Here is a 27,720-nt window from a genome sequence, read left to right on the forward strand (position 1 = left end):
TTTGGACAAATTTAATGTTAGGTGTGATTAAATAATCACAGAGATTAGTTAACCCTGATTAGTTAATTTTAAATAATTAAAATCAACAGCTTTAATAGCAATATGTTGAAAACCACCTATAACACCCTAGAAAGTGCTAAAACAAGCTAAAAATGTATGTACACCTACACACACGCACAATATATATATATATATATATATATATATATACATATACAGTATATATAGTGAAGCGATATTACAATTTAAAAGAACTGTTTTCTGTGTTAATATATATTTTAAAATGTAATTTATTTCAGTGATGTCAAAGCTACATTTTCTGCATCATTATTCCAGTTTTCATCCTTCAGAAATCCTTTCATACTACTGCTGCTTAATATGTTTGTTTAAACTTTGATACTGATGAATAGAAATTTTAAAAGAACAGCATTTATATATATATATTATTTTATATATTCTTTAATATATTTTACAAATATTATAAATAAAAAAAAACATTAGAAATTCAATAATATTATAAATTAAATAATGAAAAATTCTGTTGATTTATAAAAACTCATATTTTTATATTTTATGTCTTCAGGTTTGGGTCAACTGTTTACTCTCCTAAAACAGGTATCATCCTCAACAACGAACTAGCTGACTTCTGCGGCCGAGCAGTTTCTGTCACACCAGGTGAAGATCCTTCACCAAATATATCTTCTTACATTTTGCATGTCGTGAAACTTCTTGTCACCATACTGTTTTTTTCTCTCTCCAGGCGAGCAGCCTCCCTCCTCCATGGCTCCTACCATCCTGCAGTCCCAGGAGAGGACTCTGGTGATTGGTGGATCAGGAGGAAGTTACATCACCACAGCCATGGCCCTGGTGAGACAAACTCCACTTGAAATTAAACAAGTTACCAGTGTTATCAATGTTCTACCTATTTTTGTGAACTACACAGCTCACATAAATACATCTTACATCTACTGCATGTACCAACAGTTTTCATCTACAGTACTACTAATTTGGTTATTGGAACTGTTTTTAAATTTTTGTCACAAAATTTTAATCAACTGTTTGAAATATTTTTTAATTGTATTTTATTTTCCAACCTAATGTCTATTTTCCCTTTTTTATTAGTCTAAAACGGTTTGGTTTTGTAATCTTTTATCAAAATAATAATTTGCCCCACCTCTTCTCATTGAATATTCCGGTTCTCCGAGAAAATACTCAGAATCCAGTCAGCATTGACTTTAAAATCATATTTTTGTTAAAGCACTTACATATACAGTATCTTCCAGTAAAAAAAAGTTACTTGAGCTATAAAATTGTCTGATAGTCTATAAAGATTGCCTGTGGTCGTCGACAGCATGCCACAGAATAGTACAGAAATATGTTGAAAAGAACCTAATTTAGTTTAATTATTATATTTACATTTTAATCATCTATTTGAACTATTATTTTGATTGAATTTTATTTTCCAACATAATGTCTATTTTCTCTTTTTTATAGCATATCCATGGTATTACTGTCTAAAAAAATATTTTTGTAATCTTTTTTCAAAATATAATAATTTGCTCTACCTCTTCTCACTGAAAATTCAGTTTCACCCCGAAAAAAGTCTGAATACTGTCAATATTGACTTTAAAATAACATATTTAAAAAGCACTTTCAAGAATGTTCCAGTAAAAACATATTGAGCTATAAAATTGTCATCCATTTACAGTCTATAAACACATTTCATATGTGCACTAAACGATGCATTAAAAATGATTGTCTGGGGTAGTCGACTCGACAGCATGCCACAGACGCAGCAGAGATTTCCTGCTGAAAAGAACCAAATTTAGTTTAATTGTATTAGAATTTGTATCAAAACAGTTTAATTAAATATAAAATTGTCTGCATTAAAAACGATCGTCTGTGGTAGTCGTCAGCATGCCACAGATGCAGTACAGAGATATCCAGCTAAAAATGACAAACCTTCTTTAATGAACATCCCCTTGTTCTTTTCCTATTTCAGTCCATTATGAACCACTTGTGGTTTGGGATGAACCTTGACAAATCTATCACTGAAAAAATAGTATATGTGGACTCCAGCAACAAAGTCAAATTTGAGGATGGATACAACGAAGTAAGTCCTTGGGAATGCAGACCCGCTCTAACATTATGAGGCCACCATGAATCACAGTCCCATAATCACATGTTGTTAGTGGGGCTGAACTTATTGTAATTGCTCTTACTTTCTATTGAAATGCCCCCGGTCACTGGTTATAATCATCATTTTATAAAATAGTTAATCAAAATGACTTGTAAGTAGTAACATTTTGTTCTTTTATTCTTCTCAGTCAGATATCAAGGCAATGAAAGCGTTAGGACACCACGTGACGAAAAACATTTACCCATTTTTAAATGTGGTCAACGGTATCTCGAAAGAAGGACAGTGCATCAGTGCCGTATCTGACGCCAGGAAGCGCGGCGAGTCAGCGGGATACTGACCCTGCCTCTGTTTGTGCTGTCAGCTGTTAAGAGATTGGTGTGGTGGTTCTTCAGGCCTGGGAGGAAGTGAGGGTGGAAACAAAGGGTCAGCGCTCCCTTTCAGCGACGCCTGTAGACACCATAAATTCAAACACAGGGTGATTGTGCACAATGGTGTGCATTTGTCCGTCCATGTCCACTTTTGTTGGACTCTTACAAACGAGAGTTACAGTAAGATTTGAGTTCGTGTAAATATGTTTTTTACGTCTGGGAGACCGGGGCTAGTTGTCACACAGAAGAAGCTGTCACAAGGGTTGCATCTCAAAAACACAGGGATTCATTCAGGAAAGAGTCAACTATATAATGAAGGTAGATCATACATCTTTATTTAAAAAACTTTTTCCCTAAAAGGTTGAGTTAGAATAGCTTGCAAGAGCGCGATTAGAAACACAACAGAGTGAGCACATGTATTATCCTGTTTCCTGTTTGGTGTGATGACGTTTAATGTCCCCGATAACATCTGTAGTCCCATTTAGCCACTTGTTAGTCACTGCCTTTTTCAAGACCAGTTGAAGTTTTAAAAAATCACAAGTGCCCGTTAAGTGAGGGATTTTGTCGTAAATGTCGTAAAATAAAATGTGCAAACATTCTGAGCTTGTGTTCACCACAGACCTTGTATCAGGCATTCAAAATTCAAAAACCCATACAAAAAGAAAAAAAAAACAGACTTCAAGTCAAGACAATGGAACCGGAAGTGCTAAAATGATAACTTGTTTCTGGGTTGTAGCCTACAAAAATACATAATCCCAGCAGCACTCTGTATGTTGGCTAAAATATTAGCTTGATATTTTTCTATATGATACTTATAACCTTTTTGCTGATCATAATTTTTTTTGGGGGGGGGGTTGTTTTTTTGTTTTGTTTTGGAATTTTTTTGTGTGTGACTATTTTAATTTTTTTTTATGAATTGTATTTTTATCCTGGCCAGTAATTATGGAATTGTTAAGTAGCTTTTTTTGTAGCCAAATCCTTTAGCTATGTACACAAACTGTCAGCATACACATTTTCAGATTTTGTAGAAAGAAGCGCTTAAAATCATCCAGCACTGTTTCCTATAAGAGCTAAGAGCGATTAACTTGAGGTCAATGTTTCTTAATGCACACATATCTTACTGAATCTATTCCATTTTTAAAGTTGTTACTGTAAATGTTGGGACATGTGAACGTCACCAAACTGAATGAGATACTGCAATCATGAAATTATTTTAGCAATTATTGTTTTACTTGTTTATATGTTCTACTTTTCATATGCACTTTTTATATTTTCCATAATTGCATTTTTATAAACGTTTTTTAATAGCATACGTTGGTTGAACTTAAATCATAAATATTTTCTACTTTTCTACTATTTTTATATAGTTTATTGGAGCTGTTCAGACATTGACATTGATATTCAACATATCCACCATGTCCCATGATGCACCAGAGGACTATTGACATATTAACTGAATTACATTGAAGTGCATTTTTCACTTCATACGTCACAATAAATCCTTTCTAATGTCTTTAAATTAGTCTTTTATTTGACTTTTATTCTCGAAGAAAATGGTTTAAGTTTCGACATTACCCCCTCGCTGTCTGCTGTCCAGGCACAAGCTTAAATGAGACCGTGAATAAATCATGAAGACGGGAGAAGTTAGTCCACAAAGCCTAATGTGATTAAATTCAGTTTTATGTGTGTTCTCAGTGAGCTGAATGCAAACGGCTTTCCCTCGGAGGGAAGAGATATGCATTATTAAAACATGCAAATTATCCTTATTCACGCAACTCCCACTATGGGGCAGGAAGGATGAATTCTTTCCTCTTGTTCTTTATACTCGGGTTAATCACGAATCATAACTCTTACCTCATTTTTGTTGTTTCTTGCACAAAACAGTCACAAACGTAGTTTTTCGTGAGCGTTTTCCATCCTCTGTGAAACAACGGTATGCGTCCACACTGCCACTGGCGCGAAAAACTCCCGCTCAAAACGCTCGACGGACGACGTTGCCGCTTTGGGGCGTGTCTAGAAAATGTACGTACAGCGAGTGCCTAGTCGATCATTTTTCACGGTCAACAAAATCAGATACCAGCGATATACACGCAAGCTTTCAGCTAAAAAGATGCAAACTTTTATTTCCAAATTTTCAAGTGTATATCGTGCCAGTTAAATACATTTTTATTAATCCAGCCAGTCTAGCACTAGTAGCCCGGTCAGGGAAGCACTGTATTTTTTTTCTTGACAGGAATTTTGAAAAAGAGGCTGTGAGGAATTTTAGAACAGTGTTCAGTGTATTATTCTGTTGTTTAACAACATACCGATTGTTCAGCTGATGAAACGTATTTAAAGGAATTCAGTTCAGCTATTAAACGTCTTTATGAAATATGTAAGATTTTCGTAATAAAATATCCAAAAACCACTTGCACATTGTTATATATTTCATGCAGTTGTGCACTTATGTTATCCCAAAAGTTCCCAAGGATTGGTCAATCCAGAGAAATTCCAATTTTAAATAATGACTCGTCCCGGTTCATTGTCGCCTATCAATTACGTATATCCGCGCTATCGGTTTCCGCTTGTAGAAACTATGGCAACACACGTGGACAAAAATGCTGCTGCAGTTAAATTAAATCCATTACGGCAGTTGCGAATAAAATGAAAATGAAATGAAAAGTGTTTACTGCAGCATTAAATTTAGATCTGCTCAATGTTGCACCATGAATCTTTTTCTGCGTTTTTATACTGTTGCGTGTTATAACCAATCACACACGAGTCTGTTGAGTTTATGAACGCAGCGGCCAATCAGAGGCGTTTAGATGAGTCATCGCTGAAACACCGGAGTTTTGTTCAGTGCGCGCGCTCGCTGAGTGTATTCTCTCATCATAAACAACAAAGTGCAGATGTATGTAAGTAGGAGATTCATTCATCAAACAGTGTATAAACAGCTTTACTGATTATAAGGGGACTTTTTTGAGAGTTCTTAAACTCGCGCTAGACTGAAGTCAGGCATACTGTTCTTTGACAATGTAACGTTAAATGTTCTTTGTTCTCTTTCTCTATATAATTTATTCGCTGTTTGAATAACTTTGGAAGGTACAGGTCATATAAAAATTTTTTTTAATTAATTACATCTGTGAACATGATTGGGACATCTCTGGATGGTAAAAACGACATCTCCCATCATTCCACTTTCCTTCATAGCGTCATCAAGCTTCGCCTTTGTTATTGTTTTGAAAATGCGACCTCTAGCGGCGAAAACGTACATATTGTGCCTTTAATAAAAAAAAAAGATTTTCGTAGACAAAAAAAGTGAATTGTGCAAAATACATGAAACAAGGACTTTATACTGTGACTGCTGTTGTAAAGACTGTAAATATATCCCTCATAGACTTGTTTTCATTGTTAAATTCAATACAGCATCTAACCTTACTAAGGTCTACGAAAGTGCACAAATGGCTTTTAGTAACTAATTTAAATATAGGAATATGTGACATGAGCGCATTAATTTTTTCCCTAAGTTTTTCCCAAACCAGTCGCTGTATGTTAATATGCTCAGGTGACATCACAACTAGTTTGATAACGTTAAGGTGTGGTTAGGGTAATTTGAATTAGCACAATATGGAATTTAACACAAGGGTGAAAAATTTCTCTACAGTGATTTCATATCAGGTGCAAGAAAACTGCTTGGTTTGAAAGTGACTTCTGTGTGAACTGTGAGCATCATGCATCATTACACTGTTGATAATAGACAATGGATCTTTTTTGCCTCCAAATTTTACCGGGGTTGCATTTAGACTGAGGTGAATATCATTTAAATTCGATATTATTTGCCATAGCCTTGCAATTTGTTGACTGGATGTGAATGCAGCGGATACCAGCTGTCCTCAACCGCCATAAAATCATTAGCAGACCAATGTCTGAACCTACCGTCTGGGGCTGTGAAGTCTCAAACTGTTCCACCTCAAAAATTTGACTAAAAGTCTGGGCTAAATGGTGGTCGCCATTGTAGCGACGAGTGCCATGTGACAGGGCTTTATTGTCAGCCCCTATGGGAGGGCCGGGAACAGTGAAAGAGCCTGACCTTTTCCTAGCAGCACGAACCCAACAGCTCTCAAAGCCACCCGACGGGAACAAATGCCCCCGAAAAGCACAACACAATGCTAAAATATTGGCAAATGAAGAGGCGGGGACTCAAAACATGTCCATGTACTTGCGTAGAGTTTGCTTTATGAAAACATGATCTAAACAGACTTCACAACGTGACCTTTAATAACAGCTATGATATGAGCCGCTATAATAACAACAAGCTTTGAACTTCTGTTTAAAGTGCAAATCAGCTTTCCTTTCTGGAGCGCGGAGGCTGAAATATCCCGCGTCTGGCCTCAAAACTGTGAGTTACTGAAATAAATGGGTCACATAGGCCACAAAAATGGAGACATTTTAGCATTTGATGGCTGTAAACAAGAAAACTGCATACCAATTTATTTGGTGTTAGCTATGTTTGACCAAGGTAATATTAGTGACCGGATGCTAATAGCATCAGGCACTGGTTAGCATAAGAATTAGCATCTGCAGGTATACCACTTCCAAAATACTTCAAGGGCACAGACAGTATTCTGCACCTTTGTAGCAGTTTATATTGTAAGCATTTTTTTTCCCAGAAAATCCATAATGTCCACATGTATAAGGGTGCATTATGGTTAGCTGTATATTCTGACAAAATCTTTTTTTTTTAATTAACACAAATAAATTAAATCACAAATATTTCATTTTATTTCATTCTTACATGTTTTTGGTTTGGAACACATTACTTTTAATTATTTATTTATTTATATATTTATACAATATATACATACAGTACATACAAACACTGGTGAAACATGAATGGTTTACATAATATCATAAATGAGGGAAAAAACATAAATGGGGGGGGGGCTGTTTAGTAATGCACTATGCCACTTCAAAGTATTATTTTGCTGCACATTTTTCAAATTTCCACAAACCAGCCAAAAAGCATTAATATTCAGAATATTATTAATTTATAAAATATAAAATATAATTTATAATTAATTTATAAAATATAAAATATTATTATAATTTTGAGAAACAAATCAACATTTTGCAATTGTATTTATACTAATAGTACTTCTAATAGTAATTCCTGCATTTGGATGCCATTTCGATTCAGCCACTTTCACAATTTACCTCACAGCTGCCATTTTAGGGGAAAAAAAGAATCAAATAATAACATTTAATAATTCATCACTAATCGTTAGCCAACTAATTACATGGTTTTATACACTGTATATTTTTTAGACTTGAATAATTACTTGAATAATTTTGGACAGCAAATTGTTTTGGGTCCCACTGACTTCCATTGTATGGGAAAAAATGACTATAGAACCCAAGGGAACCCAAAACTGTTCAGTTACCAACATTTTTCAAAATATCTTCTTTTGTGTTCCACAGAAGAATGAATCCATAGAGGTTTGGAATGACAGAACTGTTATTTTGGGTTGACTCTTTCTTTAAGTTAATAAACTGAACATACATCTTATCAGTTACTTTCTACAGTTCAGTACAAGTTTAAAAGTTTAATTAAGGCCTGTTTATGTGATTTATCTCTGTCCCCTACAACTTCAGCATTAATGATGCTGCTTGATGTTAGGCCGGTGCCTGTGGGTAGAACCACATACTCGTGGGAACTCTTGTTCACGCTTCAGCTCTTATTAGAAGCTTGATTAAAACTTCCTCCCCTGAGATGCTCCTGCTAAGTCTTGAAAAAAATGTTCTCTTGCCAGGATGTAAATCTCAGAACGGACAGAAGTCATGCTAGAAAGTTCATAATCGCCATCACAACATGTTTATTTGCAGAAATAAATACCATACCACCCCGCAGTAACATCTGTAGCTCTGTAGAGATTTTGATTAACTGATGTCATTGGAAGAAACAGCCGAAGAATGATGTTGTGTTTCCACTGTGAGTGTATTTGAATGTGTTTTATTCCTCTTTTACTGAATATGGAGTGTGCAGAGATCAACATTACCGGAGCTTTGGATTGTCCGGAGCTGATTCGCCTGTAGGATCTCTGATGGAGGCACTTGGTTGTTTCAGAGCAGCATGAGGGGAAAGTGTCCTTGGGGTCTCAAAAGTAGCATCTCCATTGCCTCCAGATGGACCGGAGACTCGGATCGCTGAGTCGGATGTCAGTACCCAGCTGCATATCCTCCCTTACGGGGGTCTGACTCAGCGCTGAGGCCAGCACTGTACCGCACCACGGCCTGAACCACTGCGCCCATGGACTTCAACACCTCTATTACATGGTTCTTTGTGGCAAGACCCTCCAAAATGGCCTGTGGGATGATAGTGAGTGAGTTGTGCTTAGCCAAAACCGCATGTGTATTCAGAACAACCACAGAAAATATCAAGAAAATATCCGGGTGATGTTTCACATCAAAATTAAAAGAAACTGTGGTTACGATAATTTCATTTTAGGGCAAAATGTGACCACTCAACACTCAAAAACACTCACCTACACTGTAAAAAAATTCAAAATAATTTTACTGGTAAAAATACAGTAAAAAAACTTTTAATTGATTGACATTAAGTTTCCTTACTATATAGAGTGAAAAAAACTGTAGTAAATGTAACAGTACATTTAAATACTGTTACATTTTCAGTTTTTGGAAGTAATAAAGAATAAGATATCTTATAATTTACAGTAAAAACAAAAACAAATTGACAGTCCCTGTGTGACAGCTCACATTTGATTGTTTTTCATCGAACCAACTGTTTATTCTTAGTTTATTGATTTGCATGTTTATTGCATTATTTTAGTGTTGTGTGTTACCAAGATGGTGTTATGTATTTTTGTGTATAACTGTCTTCTAATATTTTTCTAATGATCTTCTATATATTAATATTTACCTCAGCTTGTGGAAAAACTGCTTGTGTTGAACTTTGATTCATCATGTGGCTTTCTAATTACCACCTGTGTTTTTATGGTGGTTGTCAGTGTATTCTAAAGGTACTTCAGTAGATTTGGATATTAACATTATATCAGTTAATGAAATATCTTTTTTTTTTTTTTTTTACTGTAAATTTACATTCAATCCGGTAAAGTTTCAGCAATGACAGCTGCCATTTTTAACCATAAAATATCTTTTTTTTTACAGTGCACAACACAGAGGAGATGTTGTACATTATCTCAGTCATATATCTAGTCATATTGTTTAAAATGAAACCTGTATAATATTGATTCACCCACCTTGTCAAAGTCAGGCTCAGCTTGCGTGGTATTTGGACTGAGCTGATTGTGAATTCTCGGGTCTTCTATCGCTTTCTTCAGGTCATAGTCAAAGAACAGTGCATTTAAGATCACCTGTGCAGAAAATGTCAGTTATGTATGAGTTTATAAGGTCTGAACTATGCCCAGCACAACTATCTAGGCTAAAATAAAATGAAAGTGCACCTCGGCCACTGCTGTGGTGATCTTTGTTCCTCCAGAGGCTCCAACCACCATTTTAACCTTATTGTTTTTGTCTAGCAGAATGGCAGGACACATAGAAGACATGGGCCTTTTATCTGAGCAAAGATGAGAAGCAAAAGAGTTACCAAACATTTAAAGCAAAATCTTCAAAGACACACTGAAGTTCATGGCTGTGTTTGAAATAATGTACTAGCGTTGTGCATACTGCATAGTATACATAGTATAATGCTTACTAAACAGCATAATGTAATTGTGTAAAAATTGTGAGTGCCATTAATCTCAGAAATAAGCATAGTTATTTTGCACTTTTAATCAAATTCTGATCTGTTGAACTCACTTGAAAAAGTCAAGAATGAGAATTGAAAATAAAATTATTACATTTATTTATTTAAAATTATTATCATTCCACTTTATTATTGTTATAATAATTATTACATTTTATTTTTATATGAATGTATTTGATATATATATACATTTAAAATACTGATTATATTTAATAATTTTAATATTATTTCATATTTAAGCAGTATTTGAATATTAATTTTGTAGTCATTTTAAAGTAGTAATTTGAATATTTTATCTGAACTCTTGCTTACTATTTGTAAATAAAACATATATTTGAAACAGTATATTGCCGTTCATCTGAGAAATAATTGCACTTATTTTTCATTTTGAATAAAAATTGTGATCTTTTGAACTGATTTGAACAAGCAAAGAATGATATGTTAAAATGATAATAATAATTATAATATTTGATATTTATAATTATATATTTGCTTATTTACATTTAAAATATTGATTCTATTTAATATTACTATTTTAAGTTATTTTGTATTATTAAATAAATATATAAACTAAATATAAAATTATTATTTAATATTTGACTATTAGAGTAGTAATTTTTTATATTTGATCTGACCTCTTCTCAACAGCTAAGTCTCAGTAATAAATATTAGGTAAAGGTGAGATATTCTTAACATGTCAATTATTACTATAACTAATATTGTGGTTTTTATAATATTGTTGTGGCTTTATCATATTTTTGTTATAGTGATTTTACCATATGTAATGATGTTAAGAAAACATTGTGCATAAAACTCTAAAATCAATGTAAAGTATGGCTTCACTTGGCTTGTAGTATGCATACTACAAAAATAGCATGAGTAGTATGGTAGCATGTTATTGCCTGAGCTGTGGTCATGTTTTCTCACGTGGGACGATGAAGTTGTTGGGAGAAGGAGGAACTCCAAAGTTATTAGTGATCAAGGGAGAACTGAAGTCATCCATCTCGTTGTTCAGTATAATTCCTGTTGAATTTGACATAAACTTGGAGCCAAAACTAGGAGAAGAGAAAGAATAAGATTCCATTTACAAATACTGTATTATATTATATAATGTTAAATATTCAGTTTTTGTTAAATTAACTTCTATCCCAGCTTACGTAAGCCAATCATAGGCTGATTTTGCTGTAAGGTGTAAACTCTGTAACTAAATAATGACAGAATTTTGTCATTTTTTTCTATAAATATCTAATTAATGTCTGAATCAATATCTCTATGATGCATAATAGATACCTATGTTGGAGAAAACAACTGACTGGCAAATAAAAATGTTTGAGATGCAAATGCTCACTATAGGTTGATGGTGCTGGTGGCGGCCACCGCGCTGCCGTCCTCTGCCACCACTGACACATGTGATGTGCCGTGATCGTCGGGAAGGTAGAACTCGGGTTCGTAGTAGCTCTCTTGCTGAGTCGTATTATCTGTGATCTTCTGGAGTATCATGTCAGCGTAGTCCTTTGAGGTAATGTTCTGGATGAACTGCCAGAAAGAAAGAGGAGGAGGCAAGAAGATCATTATTGCGGCCCTGCTGGTGGCACAATAATCTACAGCTTGAAAGAACAGCTGATCAAAAGGGCGAACGCACAATGAGCCGTTCAATAGCGCACTATTTTCATGCTCTGTGATTAGCGTGAGATGCAGCACGCTGGTTTCAGTAATGGCTTTGATCACAGCTGGCTAGCATATGCCTGTGTCAATGTGAACAGCTGCTGAAGATACACGGGAGCATTTTTACATAAGATAATGCATGTTGTTTGTGGTTTAGAGATATATAAAGGAACCGTTCGCCCAAAAATTCAAATTCTGTTCTCACCCTCATGCCATTTCTAACCTGTATGACTTTTACAGAGCACAAAAGAACATCTTCTTTTTTGAAGGACATTTCAACTATTATTGTGGCCACATAATCTCAATCCAGTCCAAAATGGAGTTGTTCATGTTAACTAAAACTAAACCTATTAAAAAAATCAGTTTTGATAATTGGAATAAAGCTGAAATAAAATAAAATATAGCGAAAATTTAAAAAATAAAAATGTTGCCTTAAACTTAAGAAATGTTGCATTGGCAACTAATAAAATAAAATAATAAATTGATGTTCTAAAATTACTAAAACTGAAATTAAATGAAATTAAAGCTATATAGAACTCTAAAAGAAAGTATAAATGACAAAATACAGGGGGGAAAAGTAGGAAAAACATGATATAAAATATCTTCTTTTGTGTTCCATAGAAGAAAGTAAGTCGTACAGGTTTGTAAAGACATGAGGATGAGTACATTGAATATTACAGAATTGTACATTTTTTCTAATGAAATATCGCTATCATCACAACTTACACTGGAGATGTTGAGAAATTCTGGATCTCCCAAGACGCTCCTCTTGGCATACGCAAACCGGAACGCCTCTACTATGCGATGATAGGTGAGGACTTTATTTTCAGTGGTGGAGACACTGTCTGAACTGAAGTTGTAACCTGAGGAAAGAGAATGAGTTCTCACTCAGATTCACTACATTCTGTGATTACTCAAACATGCTAACTGTTGTCATATAAATGGCTAGAACTGCCAATCATCAAGATGACTGCCACAGAAAGATCTTCAGAAGCCTTATGTGAGGAGCTACCCAGCTAACAGAGAACATCACAGAACTTTGGCTAACATTCTGGCAAGGTTCTCTCAGAGATACGAACGCTCTTCCAGTAACATTAATAGAACGCTCATTCAGAGTTACCTGGGCTTTAATAATGTTATTTACGTTATTTATACGTTATTTCTACATCTTGGAACTTTTTATTTCTGAAAAGTGGAACGTTCGTCTAGTCTTTTTTACATTTTATTATTTGTTTCAGAATGTTCAGAGAACATTCAAAAGTAACGTTCCCATAACGTTTGCAAAATGATACAATGAAATTTTCGCATAACATTAAAAAAGTTCTAAAAACATTTTAAAAACTGGATGTTATGAATGTTCTGAGTATTTTCTTTTTTAGCTGGGTAATCAATATGTGGTTATTTATTGTGATGTCAATGAAACGGTTTTCTTCAAAACATCTAATTTGTGTTCCACAGAAGAAAGTAATTCATGCGTGTTAGGAAATGACATGAGAGTGAGTAAATGGCGACATCCTTTTCATTTTTAGGTCAACTATTATTTTATCATTGGACAACTGACCCAGTTTTAGTGTCTGAAAACTTCCCAAATTGTCTCGACCATTCATGCCAGACATTATTTGAAATAATTGAACAATTATGAGTGATTCACCAGGGAAGATGTTTCATAACTACAGAATAAATTAAGCTATATTGTGAAAAAAAGTGCTAACAGTGTTTATCGACAGCCGTGCCCTGTCTGGCTGCAACTTAATGACTAAGTATCTCATCAGTAAAGCTACAGAGTGGGTGTCTGAAAAAGACCAAGACACAGAGCTGTGGAGAGCGTCCAGCTCGCTGCAAGAAAGCAAAACTGATGAATCTCAGATGACAGGCTGCTTCAGAGTATCCCCTACTGGTGGAACCCCAAGGAAAGGGTCGGAACATGCTGACTGCATGGATTTTTCCATGCTTGGTTTGTGTCCAATTAGTGGCAAACAGCCCACGTTAGTGTTGGTGTGAGAGACAGGAGGACAGGCGCGAGGGAGCGAAGGGTGAAGGGATTTTTAATAGCTCATAGCAAAGAAAAGTTGGGACATTCTGAAGTCTCATCCTCCCCCTGACACCATTCACATGAGAAAACAGTTAAGAACATTAAAGATTGACTAACGGTCATCCTGTAATCAGTATCAACTAGATGCTTCCTCTCGCTGCTAAAAAGACCAACTTAGATCAGCGTTAATTTTCATGCTGATCCACATTGGTTTATATGGTAACTTGTTTTCACCTCAGAGGAGGGTCGATTGACCGATAAAAATAGTCATTATAATAATACGATAATAATCATTAAAATATTTTTTGATAACGCAAAATGCAGTACTATGCAAGATTTTTATATTTTTTTATTTGAAAAAAAAGTTTACATTGTGAGATATAAAGTCACACTGTGACATAAAAAATTACAAGTGTGAAATATAATGTCAGATATAAGCTCTATACCTATGTTTTAATAGTGCCACAAAAATAAATATACCGTTTATACAAATATAAATGAAAGTATTTTAATGTAAAAAAGACACACATTACCTTTAATTACTAACCCAGGGTAAAGTATTAGAAACATTAAATAAGAGTATTTTGTTCATCTCAGGGCTCCAGACTATGGCTGAAATGACCACAAAATAAACATTTACAATAATAAAAATGACATATAACATAACATAATAAGCATATGTGCACCAATAATTTAAAATCCAGCATGGAAAGCTTTGTATGCATTCACAAGTCACCTGTGATCTTGTTTGAGTGCGTACCAGTGTTTCTTGCACACGATAAACAGCGTGAGCTGTGACGTCTGATTTGCGAATAAATTACTCTTATGAACTGGTTCTTTTAAATGAGTGACTCAGAAATTCATTAAACAACTTTGAACTCGCTAGCGAGTGAATCAGTGCTGAATCAGAACAGCGAGGCATTTTTTGGATATGTTTAACTCACAAAGAACAAAGAACCTACTATAGGTTTGTGAGACTTCTGTTTACTGACTGGTTGATCATTTGGCAATGTGTACATAAAAATCAATATTCAGTTTTTAATAATAGTATTTTTTTATCAAATATCTAAACCACACAAAGAAATTATATTTGTTTTAGGGTTATTTTAGTTAAAGGGGTCATATGATGCGATTTCAAGTTTTCCTTTCTCTTTGGAGTGTTACAAGCTGATTGTGCATAGATAAGATCCCTGAAGTTGCAAAGACTAAAGTCTCAAAAATAATGATCTTTAAAAAAGCATCATATGACCCCTTTAATTAAAACTAAATCCATAAAGAAAACATTTTCGTTACTTGAAATAAAATAAACATAACTGAAATAATTTAAAATAAAATAAAAACGTACAATGTTTTATTCCAGCTAGTTGTCACAGCAACATTTCTCATTTCTCAACTTGATGTACTAAAATAGCTCAAACTAAAAATAATAAAAACATTAAAAAATAACAAACAATACAACAAAATTACAAAAATGAAACTAAAATGAAACTAAAATTAAACTAAAAATGGAAAATACAGAAATAAAAATAAAAACTGTAATAGTATCTCACTGATACTAAAATAAACTATGGTTGGAACCATAATCAAAATTTTGGTTTTGTGTGTGTGTTTTTTTTTCTAGCAGGCAGAAATATTCTTTCAAAACAGATTGATATTTATATTGAACATAAATTAAACAGATAAACTAGAAACAGTTTAGTTTAGGCTATATTATTTAAATTGTAGTCTATATATTAAACATCCCTATATATAAAAAGCAATCCATTTGTGTCCAGGATAGGCTGCCCAGTGTTTGAACTCTGTACCTACCGCTCAGGATGTTGAGTATCAGTGTGAGGACTGGGCCGCTGGCAGGCGCGTTTGGTGTCACCATTGTGTATTCACCCATGGTGGTAGTGAGGGGGGATTCATCCAGCAAGGGCTTGTAATCTCTCAAATCCTCCAGAGTTATAATCCCCTCTGCAACACACACGACACAGACGCCTGTATGACGCATGATGCTAAGCAACTTAATAAGATCAAACCTACTGAGTTATTGATTTAGTCATTAATAACCAATTGTGTGCCATCCTTCAACACCTCTGCCTGGGTGGACTATTGGCAGCACTGCAGGAATTAGTGGGATGTGAAATATTTGGAAATCAATGAACCAAAACACCTCAGCCACAACAGAAGCTTAGAAACTGCACAACTTAGCATCTTTAACACACTAATATGGGCAGTCAAGTCTATCTGACAAGAAATAAAAAATGTGGCTCTACGCTTATTGTGATTTACCATAGCAGAACATATTCTTGAATCAATATTTCAGGCAACCAATCAGATTTTGAGTTAGATTACCACGTCCAGCCACGCTTTTGGCTTAATTTAGTCTGTTGTCCAGATAATGAGTTATTGATACCAAATAATGGAATAGACATATGTGTGAATAAAAAACCTGCAGCTTGGATGTCCCTCACAAGGTTCTCAGCGAGCAGTCCGCTGTAGAAAGCATCAGGCCCATTCTCTGCTATGAACTCATAAGTTTCAGCCAGTTTTGTGAAGGTGATGGTGTCGTTTTCCTGCAGGATTTTGCCGGTGGAATCGCAGAACACAGAACTAAATAACCAAACAATAAGGAGAAAAATGTTAGTGCATAAAAGTAGTGGTTAAAAGTAGCTATGCCATATTACAAATTACATTATATAAATGTTTTTATAATATGAAACCCCCTAATGTCATATCAAAGAGAAATTACTTAGTGCACCTTGTTAAAAGTAAGAATATGGACAGATTTTTTGTATGTTTAACATCTTGGTTGAAAATATCCATGTATGCTCACCATAACATCTTATCATCCATAATGATGTTTCTGTTTGAGTTAATGGCACTTGCCAATGCGCTGCCAACAGGAAAGCCCTTTCTGGCCAGTTGTATGCTTGGTAAAAACAGCTCTTTCCATGGAAGTTTGCCATGCCGTTTATGGGCCATTTCATACCCCCGAATCTCTCCAGGAACAGCGATAGACAAACCACCTGTGGATGAATTTTTACACACTTTATTCCATGTGGTACTATCTAAAACCACCAACAGATCTGAGACAGCAAACTTATTTTAAAAATAAGAAAAGTAAAAATGCAGCAATTTCAAACTATATAAATAATGTGGCAGTTTATGTCAATACATTCTTGTGGCAAAAGACCATATGCGCAATGAACTGAAATACATTTCTGTCATGACAACTCTCGGAGGGATTGGCATGGTAATGTACATGACAATGTTAATGTATTTGGTCTTGGCGGAATAGATCTGCTACGCTGCTGCTGCTGCTGCTGCAGAGCAAGTACCGAGATTTGCTACTGCCAATACACCCACAACATGCTGCTGTGAGCATGTAAGAAATATTGCTGCTGCACATATAACATACATGAAATAACCTCCATATAGCATACATGAATCACCTCGTAGCAGATCTATACAGGTGGAGCTGGGGAAGGTGGAGGGTTTCTGAAGCAAACTGCAACTGCTACGGCAAGCACTAGTCATATATTTGAATGTTGAGCAGTGAGCTCATTGGCTACCGATACAGGAGAGATCCAATCAGCTGTGCCATGAGATAATGATGTCATTAGGTCAGATTGAGTTAGACATACATTCTGCACCATCTAGAGTTTCATGCCAGAACTCTGTATTTTTATGGCTTTCCTCGAAAAGTTCTACATTAACCATATAGAGCCTAATGTGCTGTGAGTTATTGATTGAAATTGTGTTGATAGTTTTGGACACTTATCTCTCCGTGCTGGCACTGTATCACAAGGTTTCACTAATGATTTTCCCAGTTGATGTAATGTAGTTAAATAGATACCTTTCTGGGAAAGTTCCGTACTATTTCCATACATGTCTCTGGTTGAATTTGCAGGAGCCGTCTCACGTGCATTGATGGTTTCGACTTTTCCTGCTAAATCAAATAAATAATCTATAAATATAAATAAATCCAAAAACATAAATAAATATAAAACATAAATAAGTCATATAAAATAAATTAAAATATTAAAATGTGTGCATAAAAATATTTAAAAAAAATTGTTTGCAAATAATGCATTTATACCTATCTATATGTATATATACATATATTTTTAATAAATGTTAATAATTGTAACGCTGAGTCAGAGGCGTGCGGATCCATTTGCAGCTTTTATTAGAATAACAGGCAGAGTAAAACAGGCAGTATTCAGTCAACAGCGTCACGTACAGCAGGGGAAATCCAAGAGAATAAACAGTGGCAGAGCGAGGGTCGGGGCAGGCGGCAGAGAATCACACTAGTAAGAACAGTCCGAGGTAATACACAAGAGACGACAAGATAGGGGATAAACGCTCAGAAATGTAGCCGGGGCAATACAAGACTTCGCAAACATAGAGAGTCTGAGCGCTGCTTAAATAGGGAAGCTAAGGGGGAACACCTGTGCCATAATCAGTCCCAGGTACGGGGTGTCTGGGAAATGTAGTCCATGAACGTTAGTACTCGGGAGAGGGTGCCCTCCGGAGGCCATCGGAGAGAGCCACAGAGGCCTGATTCGTGACAATAATATTAAATATTAAAAATAAACATAATATTATAAAAATAGATCTTTAAATTACATGTAGTCTGGTATATATACAACTTACATTTTATATAAAATGATTTATATTAAATTACAATTATTACATTTATTTATGCAGTGTAACAAATATACACACATATACATATACTGAATGTACGCACATGTATATATATACAGTATATATATATATATATATATATATATATATACACACACACACACACATTACATTTACATTTTATATTTATCCAGTGTGCATAACAAAATAAAAAATATAAGTTTTTTTTTTTAATTAATTTTAAAAATAGATCCTTAAAATATGCACAGAAATTCTTTATATACACACAGACACTGCAGACTGGTGTGTCAGGTTGAATCAGACAGGAAATACTGACTGCATACCTGTTTTGGCATCATAAATAGTGAAGAAGAGCCCTCCTCCAATGCCCATGCTGTGGGCATTCATCAATCCCACGCACAGCAGAGAAGCAATGGCAGAATCTACAGCGGAACCACCTCTCTTCAGGATATCCCTGGAGGACACACAGAGAGGGCATTTGCCATGCAAACCTGGATATATCATTTTAAATATCAGCATGCACCAACTAAAAAAAAAAAGAGTACAAATATACTACAAATATATTATGCATTGACAAAAAAGTGCAATATGTGTTTTCATTTTATTACAATTTATCTTTATCGTTAGCATCTGTAGATTTTGTAATTACAGTACATCTCCAAAGTTTTTTTTTTTCTGTTGCACAAATCTGAGATCTATATTCCTAATGTTTTTACAGAGGGATTTGTTCATATATCATTCACCTGATTTATAAAACATTGCATTCCTTTATTCCTGGATCATAACAATATTTTCTGATTTATGGAGTGATAAAAAGAGATATCCAAAATCTCCTCTGTAAAAACCTTCAACTAATATGCCTACAAAATGAAACAAGAATTTTGATCCTGGCTTTTTCCAGTGTTCAGATTTCTGTTTTGGAAATGTATGCAAATTAACGCCTATTTAATTAGGTGATGCCTAATTTGCATATTTAATTAACATTAATCAATTGGGAAGTATGATGATACATATTAGTTCATATTTTTTCACCTCTGGTGTCGTGTCTTAAGGATCTATTTCTACTAGATGTGACCTTTAAAATGATGATCATTGGTGTGCTCAGTTTGATTCAGTGGTATTAAATAATAGTTTTCACTTACATAAAACCAATTAAAGTGGATTTCACTTCATGCAGCACATTTCTAAGTTGCCTGACAAAACAATTTTATCTTGGTTGGCTTTCCACAGAAAAATAGGTTACCTAACAAACATTTAGGTGTGCTCTTCATATGGTCTTCCTTACATCTTTGCTGTTTATTTACAAAAATATAAATTCTGATGTAAAGGGGTCTTAATGGATTCATTTTATTTCAATTGCACAAAAACTACAGGTCATAGATGGCAAAAAGTGAATGTGCATTTCGAGAGAACAGAGCTCAAACCTGCCGATCTCTGAGCACGTCCCAGCATCTGCTGCCACCGCTGCCTTGAAGTAACCATTTTCAGGTTCAGGTTCAGGAGAGGACTTCTTGCCCTGCACCGAAAAGAAAACGGCCAAAAACGTTCCAACTGCAGCCAGCAGCAGCAAGGTGAGGCCCACCACAGTAGACTTCTGCACCATTTTCCTGCAACATGCAACAGCAAATGTCTAGTTTTCTGTTGCTGATGTATATAGACTGCCTGTTGATGTTTTTATGCCACCTTATCTGAAAGTAATCATATACTTAATTAATTTCACACTGTACATTCCTAAAACCTGGGTCAATGTTCCTATCTGCATATTTGCTATGTAAATGTCAACAATGGACTTTTCAGACTATAAAGGTAAGAATTAAACAGTCTTGGATTCGGACATGATCTGATGCCTTCCAAGGTAGGAAGGCATCATAGAGCATTTTTAGATGGATGCCAAGGCGGTCAGGTAGAATTTGATCTCTGACCCAGTTCGTTTGCTGGCTTCCATGGCTGCAAATACGTGGTGTTTTCAGCTGGCAACCCGGTGTGTTCAATTACTATTGGGTAAATTGGCAGTGGGCGGAATCACACAGACCAAAACAAAAACACACATTCCGACACGGAACACACATTTCAAAAGTAGAATAACTGGCTGCAGCATTGTTTTTGGGAGTAACAAGTATGTGAACTTGAACACTGACACCTTAAATATGCAAATGAGAAAAATAACCTGCGATCTAGCCATATAGTGTGAAATGTCAGCTTATGGATACCCAGGGTTAATTGTTAACTCCAGGTAAATTATGAGCAGCGGGAATCATGACACAAGTTAACCCAGGATTCCCTTTACCTGAGGCTTAGAATTACCAAGGGTTAACTAGGTGTAAAAGCCATTAACACTGCTTTGTTTCACACTTTACAAGTTTGACATGAAAATGTGTGGTCAACACTGCAAAAGCAGGGTTTCATAACCTCCGCCTTTAAATTACAAGTGTTTAACCTGGGGTTAAATGTGGGGTTTTGAACAACAATAACCCAAGGTTAAACACAGTGTGAAAAGCCCAAGCTGAAACAATCAAGTGAACCTTCAAGTGAAACTGAACACAATGAATTACTGAATTTAAACAAATAACTGCTACGTGAGATGAAAAGAACATGGACTAATTGTACCTAACAGATAAGATAAATGGGGCTTGTGTATTATCATATAACCATGACCTGGTCATATTAACTTTTGCAATCAATGATTGTACAATGTAAGTTGTGCTTAAAGGTGCCCTTCAACTGTTTCTAACCATTATGTAACACAACATAATTCATAAAACAGAATACTAACAGCAGATCTAACAGCTGGAGATTGAATACACTTACAACGTTTTCTACTTTCTGGCTAAATACATAGTCAAGGCATAACTGCAAAGAATATGCATTCAAAAAAAGCATAATAAATTGTTCTCTGTTAGTTGGCTGTTAGCAATCCTCTGAGGAAGATTGTAGCTAATCAGGATTCTCCATTACTGCTGTTTCTAGTCTAGTTTTGCTACTAAAATGCTTGTATTGCTCATTTGATCATTATACACTTGCTTTGGTTCCCAGTGTAAATGAACTCCTGATTCTGTATCATTTAAGAACAAAATGAGCACTATAAAGAATAACAGAATGCATCCTGGCTCTTTCTTATTCTACATTTTATGTTGCTTAATGTAGCTTTATTTATCCCTGCCAAAGGCAGCAAGATTTCATGCATTTATAATTTGAAAACCTGGAATAAAAAAAGCCTTGTATGAAGTGAAATCCTCCTCAGAAAAGCGCCTTTTCATAGTTTCAAAGCCCTGCTACTGTCCACATTAAATCCTGTCAGACTGTGCTGTGTGTGGGAACGAACTGCAGAACATCTCAGAGAAACCTGCAGTGCCTGCAGCCAACAAAATTAAACCCACCACACAAGAGACTAGAATTTTCTCACACACACAGAAAACATTGTGTTATTTCCTCCTACAAATCGCAACAAAAGAGCACAAATTACAATCCTCAGAGTTCAGTGTGTTCCAACATAAAAGACACAACAACAGGAAGGATGCTGCACAACATTTCTGCCTTTTCTCATATTTTTCTCCTTGCTTTGTGTGTGAAAATAATCTTGTGATGATTCCGTTAATTTCATAACTCATGAGTTTAATGTACATTGATGTTTGAGTATAGGGAGTATCACCTACCTAAAAACTTCACAGGCCTCTTGTAGAGTCACCCATAGAATGAGCCTCCTTTCCGCAGGCTGACTGAGCCAAAGCTGTGAACCTCTGGCTCTCAATGTCTAACTATAGCCATCAAACTTTAACCAAATCACACCATGAAATCATCCATAATTGTTTTATTGACACTGCAAAGGGCACAGGTTGAGTGGTGATGGTAAACCCACCCGTTCCACAATCACAGCAGAATGACGTCTGCAAAAAACAACACTAACAAACTTTTTACAGCTACATGGTGATTTTTGTTGTATCTCTTGTATTCACGCATTTAATCTTTGAATGGTTAAGCCGTTCAAGCTGTAATCTATTATATTTGCCTAGTTCTAGTGAATGATTAACTATGGGAAGTTAATGTTCCATATAATGTAGACATAAAAAAAAACAAATAATCAACATCTAACCTGTTTACTGGTCTAACACGCCTCTTCAATGCCTTTACTCAACACACACTTCCAGTGAACATGTCCAGAAAAACACCATGGTACATGTCCAGATATCCAAATATCTAGATTTTGAATCATTAGATGTCTCTGTACTATTTTTTTGGCAGTTATATGATTTAGCTACATAAGGAATTATTTGTACTGTGTGTACATTTTGCTGCTAACAGAAGTCCAACCATACTCTTTAAACTAGCCTACTGTTGGTACCATGTAAAAATCAAAACACTGGCGCCATCTTTGGTTAATTTCAGCAGGCCTATGCGTTCAGCAAACTGCTTTGTTTATCCTACTTAAGCTTAGTTAAATAAAACTGATTAATAACTGAGTAAGGCCGACACGAGAATCATTTTCACAACAACTAGTCGCGTGTTCGTATTTCCTGTCGACTGTTCAGAATCGCAACTAACCTATTCGCGAGTGAATCACTGTACTGAATCGGTTCCTTATCATGATTCAAACGATCTGATTTGATTCAGTCTGAATCATTCGGACGTCTCGCTAACACGCCGAATTGTTTGGAGCGGGTTTTTCGTTAAAACACATAGCCTACAGAAAACAAAAAGAAAATGCATCCTATCGTTTCTGTATTAAATTCAGCACCTTCATGCGAAGATTACGATTAATCTGTGACAGATTAAGGCATTAACGAAACATTTAAATGCATCTTTTCTGAACAACCACGTACCATTTTACATCTTTTAATACTGTCATTCAATAACAAGGTTTTTTTGTGTGAATCACTAGAAATATTTCTGTGAAATTGTTCGTTTTATGGTTGCATTGATGGTTACTATTACAGAATTTTTAGTAACCCGATACCAATACAGTAGCCTACGTGCTGACAGGACAGAAAGGGCTTCCCAACATAAACACTGAGCTGTTGAAAGTGGGCGGAGCCGTGTCTCCTGTAAACACATGTGGAAATCGAGCGCTCTGATTGGACAGCGATTGAGATATGGGCGTGGCATGTGGGGAAGCCTGGAAGAACACAAACACAGCGGAGGTGCACAGGGGCAAGAGAAACGCGGATAAAGTGACATTTAAATTATTTCGTGCGCTCAATCTGAATTGTACTTGATCAATTTGATTCTACACGAGCAACTTAACACGACTAAGTGTAATTATGAGCGCGCACTCACTAAAGAGAGCTTATAAGGTTTACTTTACGCATGCTTTATGAAAATAATCTTTGTATTATTTGATACTGAAATAGGGAAGTTGAAGCATGGGATCGAAGTTGACCAGACAAAGTAGTTTGGACAGCCAGGCGACTTTCTTTCGGATGGGTCGACAGCATCATGAGCGGGATGTGGAGAAGAGGAGAGGAGGAAGAGGAGAGTTTTTATTCAGTTCACTGATGCTCAAGTCCGACAAGCTCCCCGGAATGCTGCGCAAATCCAGTCCCAGCCCATATGTCCGGAGAGTGGCTTGGGTTCGGGAGATCCAAACCCTGCTGAAGGAGCAGAAGGTGGAACAAGCCATCGATGTGTTGAAACTGCTTAGAAAGGTACAATACATCATTTATTAATAAAGCAGATTATCTAGTTCTTACACAGAACTACAGGTTGTTGTTGTTGTTGCTGCTGCTGCTGCATGATGTTTTCACCTGAGAAAATAAAAATCACAAATGAGATCTCTTTAATATCTCAATATTTAAATCCTACCCTGAAAAAAAGAAACTGAGAAATTTCAGTCTCAAACTGCGATCATATACTAAAGTCTGCAATGAAAAGTGTGAGGTTTCAACACGAATACAATGCGAAATAGTTCTAATAAATTCGTACAATAACATTCTATCTGGCTGTAATAAAGAATTATATGAACTAAATTATTTGAACTAAAAATGTTACAAGTCTTACGAAACTACTTTGGAAGTACCATGGTACAGTGTTGGTAAAACCATGGTGCTTTAATATGCGCCAGGGTACTAAATGATTACCATAATAAACCATAGTATTTATAAGGTAAATTATTATTATGTGTATTATGGTATTTACATGTAACCTTTTCCAAAATAGAAGGTAATGCAATGTTACTTTGTTGTTAGTATAATAGTATAAAGATTATTGTATGAATAAGTATATTTTTATTAATTCTGTTATGTTGGCTGTTATCAGTTATAATCATATTCCTTTTAAATTCATACTATGATATAAACATGGGCACTCATTTGTATCTAAAACCGAAAAGTATCATGGTATTTCCATGTTTTTTCCCATACCATATCATAATTTACCATATCATGATAGTAAGATTTTTGGGCATGCATATTTTTGTCTTAGAAAACTCCTTAAAGTCTCTTCTGTGTGATTAAATGTTTCCTCTTGGTTGATGGTAAAACAACTTAATATACATTTCTGATTCTCATATGATTCTCCATTATGTTTTATATGCTTCTTTTTGTGCTGTATGTTAGATCATGATGGACAAACCACCTTATTAGCTTTTCTCTACATGACTGACAGAACCTGTCTCACATATTCTTCACAACCTAATCCCGAAAGCATCACAGTCGCTCAAGATTTTCCTTTACATAAGTGCTTCATAAATATTCCGATTTGCATTTACTGTAATTGTCAAAAAGGATGAGCTGGACTCCAAAAAAACTGGATGTCACATATTGCTCAGAGCAAAACCAACCTCTCCAAAGCTCTTCACGTGATGTCTTGATCACGACTGAGAGTTTTGATAGCTGTTGTTGATGAAAAGTTCAGCTCTTGAAGTCTAGGTGTAGGGCTCAAATATTACAGCTGATGATTGACAGGCAGCTCAGTGCTCCGTTAGTCCATCATTTTATCCTGATGGCGAATCAGATCTGTGCAGTAAGGCAGTGAATCTCAACCTTTTGGCGTACCGGACCCCAGTCCAATTCAGAACCATCCTCAAGGACCCCCAGAACAAAACTGACTCGTATCATTTGTGTCTTTGTGAGGACCAAATGCAGTCAAGTATAATTCAAGTTAGCTGACTTGTCCAGTATTTGGCCATATCATCAGCTATATTGGATTTTTCTTTCATGGGAACATGTCATGTCAAAATATACAACATTTATACAAAAGTAACTCACTCAATATTAACTTCTTGTTTTTTGAACTGTTGTATAAAATTAACGTCACATTCACGATCACACTCACGTGCTAATATTCAGGAACACAGCACTCTTACTCGAGTGATACTTAACTATGACTATATCACGTCTAATTAATATCAAAAACACATAAAGGGATATTTTTTGGTTTTCAACTTGAATTATAGGCAGGGGTGCACATATGTTTTTCAGCCTGTGCACTGTAAAAAAAATTCCGTAAAATTTACGGTAAAAAACTGGCAGCTGTGGTTGTACGACGTGTTTGAGAGAGGCGGGGCATAGAGGACCTACAATAATGTACAGTATTTGAAAAATAATGTGTTTTTTGAACATTAAAGCATGTCAACATATTCTGTTACACCAAATACACAAAATAACGATCTTTAAAATAGCATTTAAAACCCCTTTAATCGTTGGACTGACAAATCTTTGTTTAAAAGGTTTGAAAAAAGTCTTAAAATGCCTTTAGAAAGTTTACAGGCATTATGGACAGAAGGAATGATAGAACGATATGACATTAGCTAGCTAGCTAGATAGATAGATAGATAGATAGTGGGATTAGAGGGAGCTTTTAACATTGCAAAAAGAGTATTCAGACTGGATCTGTGGTGACGTTTTCTCTTATTCCCAACTGGACTCTCGCAGGCGACTGTAAAATGCTTGCTAGCCTCCTTCAACAGCAGAAGCCTTGAGGAGCTAATCATGTAAACCCAGAAAACGAGAGCGAGGGATTGAAGGGCTCTCAATTTTCTCTGCTTCTTTTCTTCCTCTCTGACTTAATAAACATCCAGTTACCTGCTGACAGGTAGAGCAAATCCCATCCCACTGAGCTCAGAAAAGCCACCTTGCTTCTAAAAGAAATGGATTCATGCCATTCAGATGTCTTGCCCATAAACCAAACCGCTTTGTTATACTTGTATAATCAGTATTGAGGGATACTAACTTTTATGTAGAGTTGGATTAATTTTAATTAATCCGTTTGGGTACGTGAACCGGATTAAAAAGAAATTATTCACTGATTAAAAACTCACTATGTAGCTGCTTATGTAGGTGCAGAAAGTCTGATTCATTTAATGAATCAATTTATTCAGACAGTTTGAGTAACATGAACTGGATCAAAAAGAAATGATTGAGTGTTTGAGAACTCACTACACTCTGTAACACTTTAGTTTAGTGACCAATTCTCACTATTAACTAATTGATTATTAGCATGCATATTACTAGCATGTTGGCTGCATATATTAATGCCTTATTCTGCATGACCATATTTTAGATCCTTTAATCCTACCCATACAACTACATACCTTATTAACTATTAATAAGCAGCAAATTAGGAGTTTATTGAGGCAAAAGTCGTAGTTAATAGTCAATAGTGAGAATTGGTCCCTAAACTAAATAGTGAACTCATATGTAGCGTCAGAAAGTTTGATTCATTTTAATGAATCAGTTCATTTAGAAAGTTTGTGTAAATTAACTGGATCAAAAACAAACAATTCACTGATTGAAAACTCATCAAATTAATATGTAGTAATGTCTGTTTTTTTCCCCCCCAATGAATCATTTTGTTTGGACAGTTTGTGAAAATGAAACGAAACGACAAAAAGTAATGATTCAGTGGTTCAGACTCCGTGCCAAAGTCGCTGGTTCCATTTGCATTTTTTACAGCAAAATAGTTACCGTTTCCAACTCATATTCTTTCTTTCATTTTATTAGTGTTAATTTATATGTTCAAGTTTAATGTTGTCATCTTAATCAAGATTCATTCATTTAAAAACTGCTGATTTTTTAAATTATAAATAATATTTACTTTAAAGGGGTCATATGATGCGATTTCAAGTTTTCCTTTCTCTTTGGAGTGTTACAAGCTGTTCGTG

The 27,720-nt window shown here is 35.3% G+C and overlaps 3 protein-coding genes across 3 annotated transcripts in view; 2 read left to right on the top strand and 1 right to left on the bottom strand.

Moving 5' to 3' along the window:
* The window catches only part of ggt5b (gamma-glutamyltransferase 5b), a 21,702-nt gene extending 18,557 nt beyond the window's left edge, over positions 1 to 3,145 (top strand). The window contains exons 9-12 of the mRNA XM_016447187.1: positions 584 to 675; positions 761 to 867; positions 2,003 to 2,113; positions 2,328 to 3,145. Coding sequence (XP_016302673.1) covers positions 584 to 675; positions 761 to 867; positions 2,003 to 2,113; positions 2,328 to 2,477 — 460 coding nt within the window. The 3' untranslated portion in view covers positions 2,478 to 3,145. The remainder of the gene's footprint in view (positions 1 to 583; positions 676 to 760; positions 868 to 2,002; positions 2,114 to 2,327) is intronic.
* A 5,055-nt stretch (positions 3,146 to 8,200) lies between these two features.
* Positions 8,201 to 20,229, bottom strand: LOC107658554 (gamma-glutamyltranspeptidase 1-like). Its single transcript, XM_016447142.1, has 12 exons — positions 20,051 to 20,229; positions 18,950 to 19,080; positions 17,812 to 17,901; positions 16,789 to 16,981; positions 16,405 to 16,565; positions 15,777 to 15,926; positions 12,662 to 12,798; positions 11,619 to 11,806; positions 11,198 to 11,325; positions 9,969 to 10,081; positions 9,765 to 9,878; positions 8,201 to 8,850 (listed from the first exon to the last, which is right to left on the bottom strand). Exons 1-12 carry the CDS (start codon positions 20,227 to 20,229, stop codon positions 8,704 to 8,706), a joined length of 1,731 nt encoding a protein of 576 aa, XP_016302628.1. The 3' UTR covers positions 8,201 to 8,703.
* A 3,505-nt stretch (positions 20,230 to 23,734) lies between these two features.
* The window catches only part of LOC107658533 (leucine-rich repeat-containing protein 75B-like), a 21,322-nt gene continuing 17,336 nt past the window's right edge, over positions 23,735 to 27,720 (top strand). The window contains exon 1 of the mRNA XM_016447124.1: positions 23,735 to 24,265. Within this exon, the coding sequence (XP_016302610.1) occupies positions 23,984 to 24,265 (282 nt within the window). The 5' untranslated portion in view covers positions 23,735 to 23,983. The remainder of the gene's footprint in view (positions 24,266 to 27,720) is intronic.

This window comes from Sinocyclocheilus anshuiensis, unplaced genomic scaffold (genome assembly GCF_001515605.1).
Source record: "Sinocyclocheilus anshuiensis isolate Anshui unplaced genomic scaffold, SAMN03320099.WGS_v1.1 scaffold343, whole genome shotgun sequence".
In the NCBI taxonomy this organism is placed as follows: Eukaryota; Metazoa; Chordata; class Actinopteri; order Cypriniformes; family Cyprinidae; genus Sinocyclocheilus; species Sinocyclocheilus anshuiensis.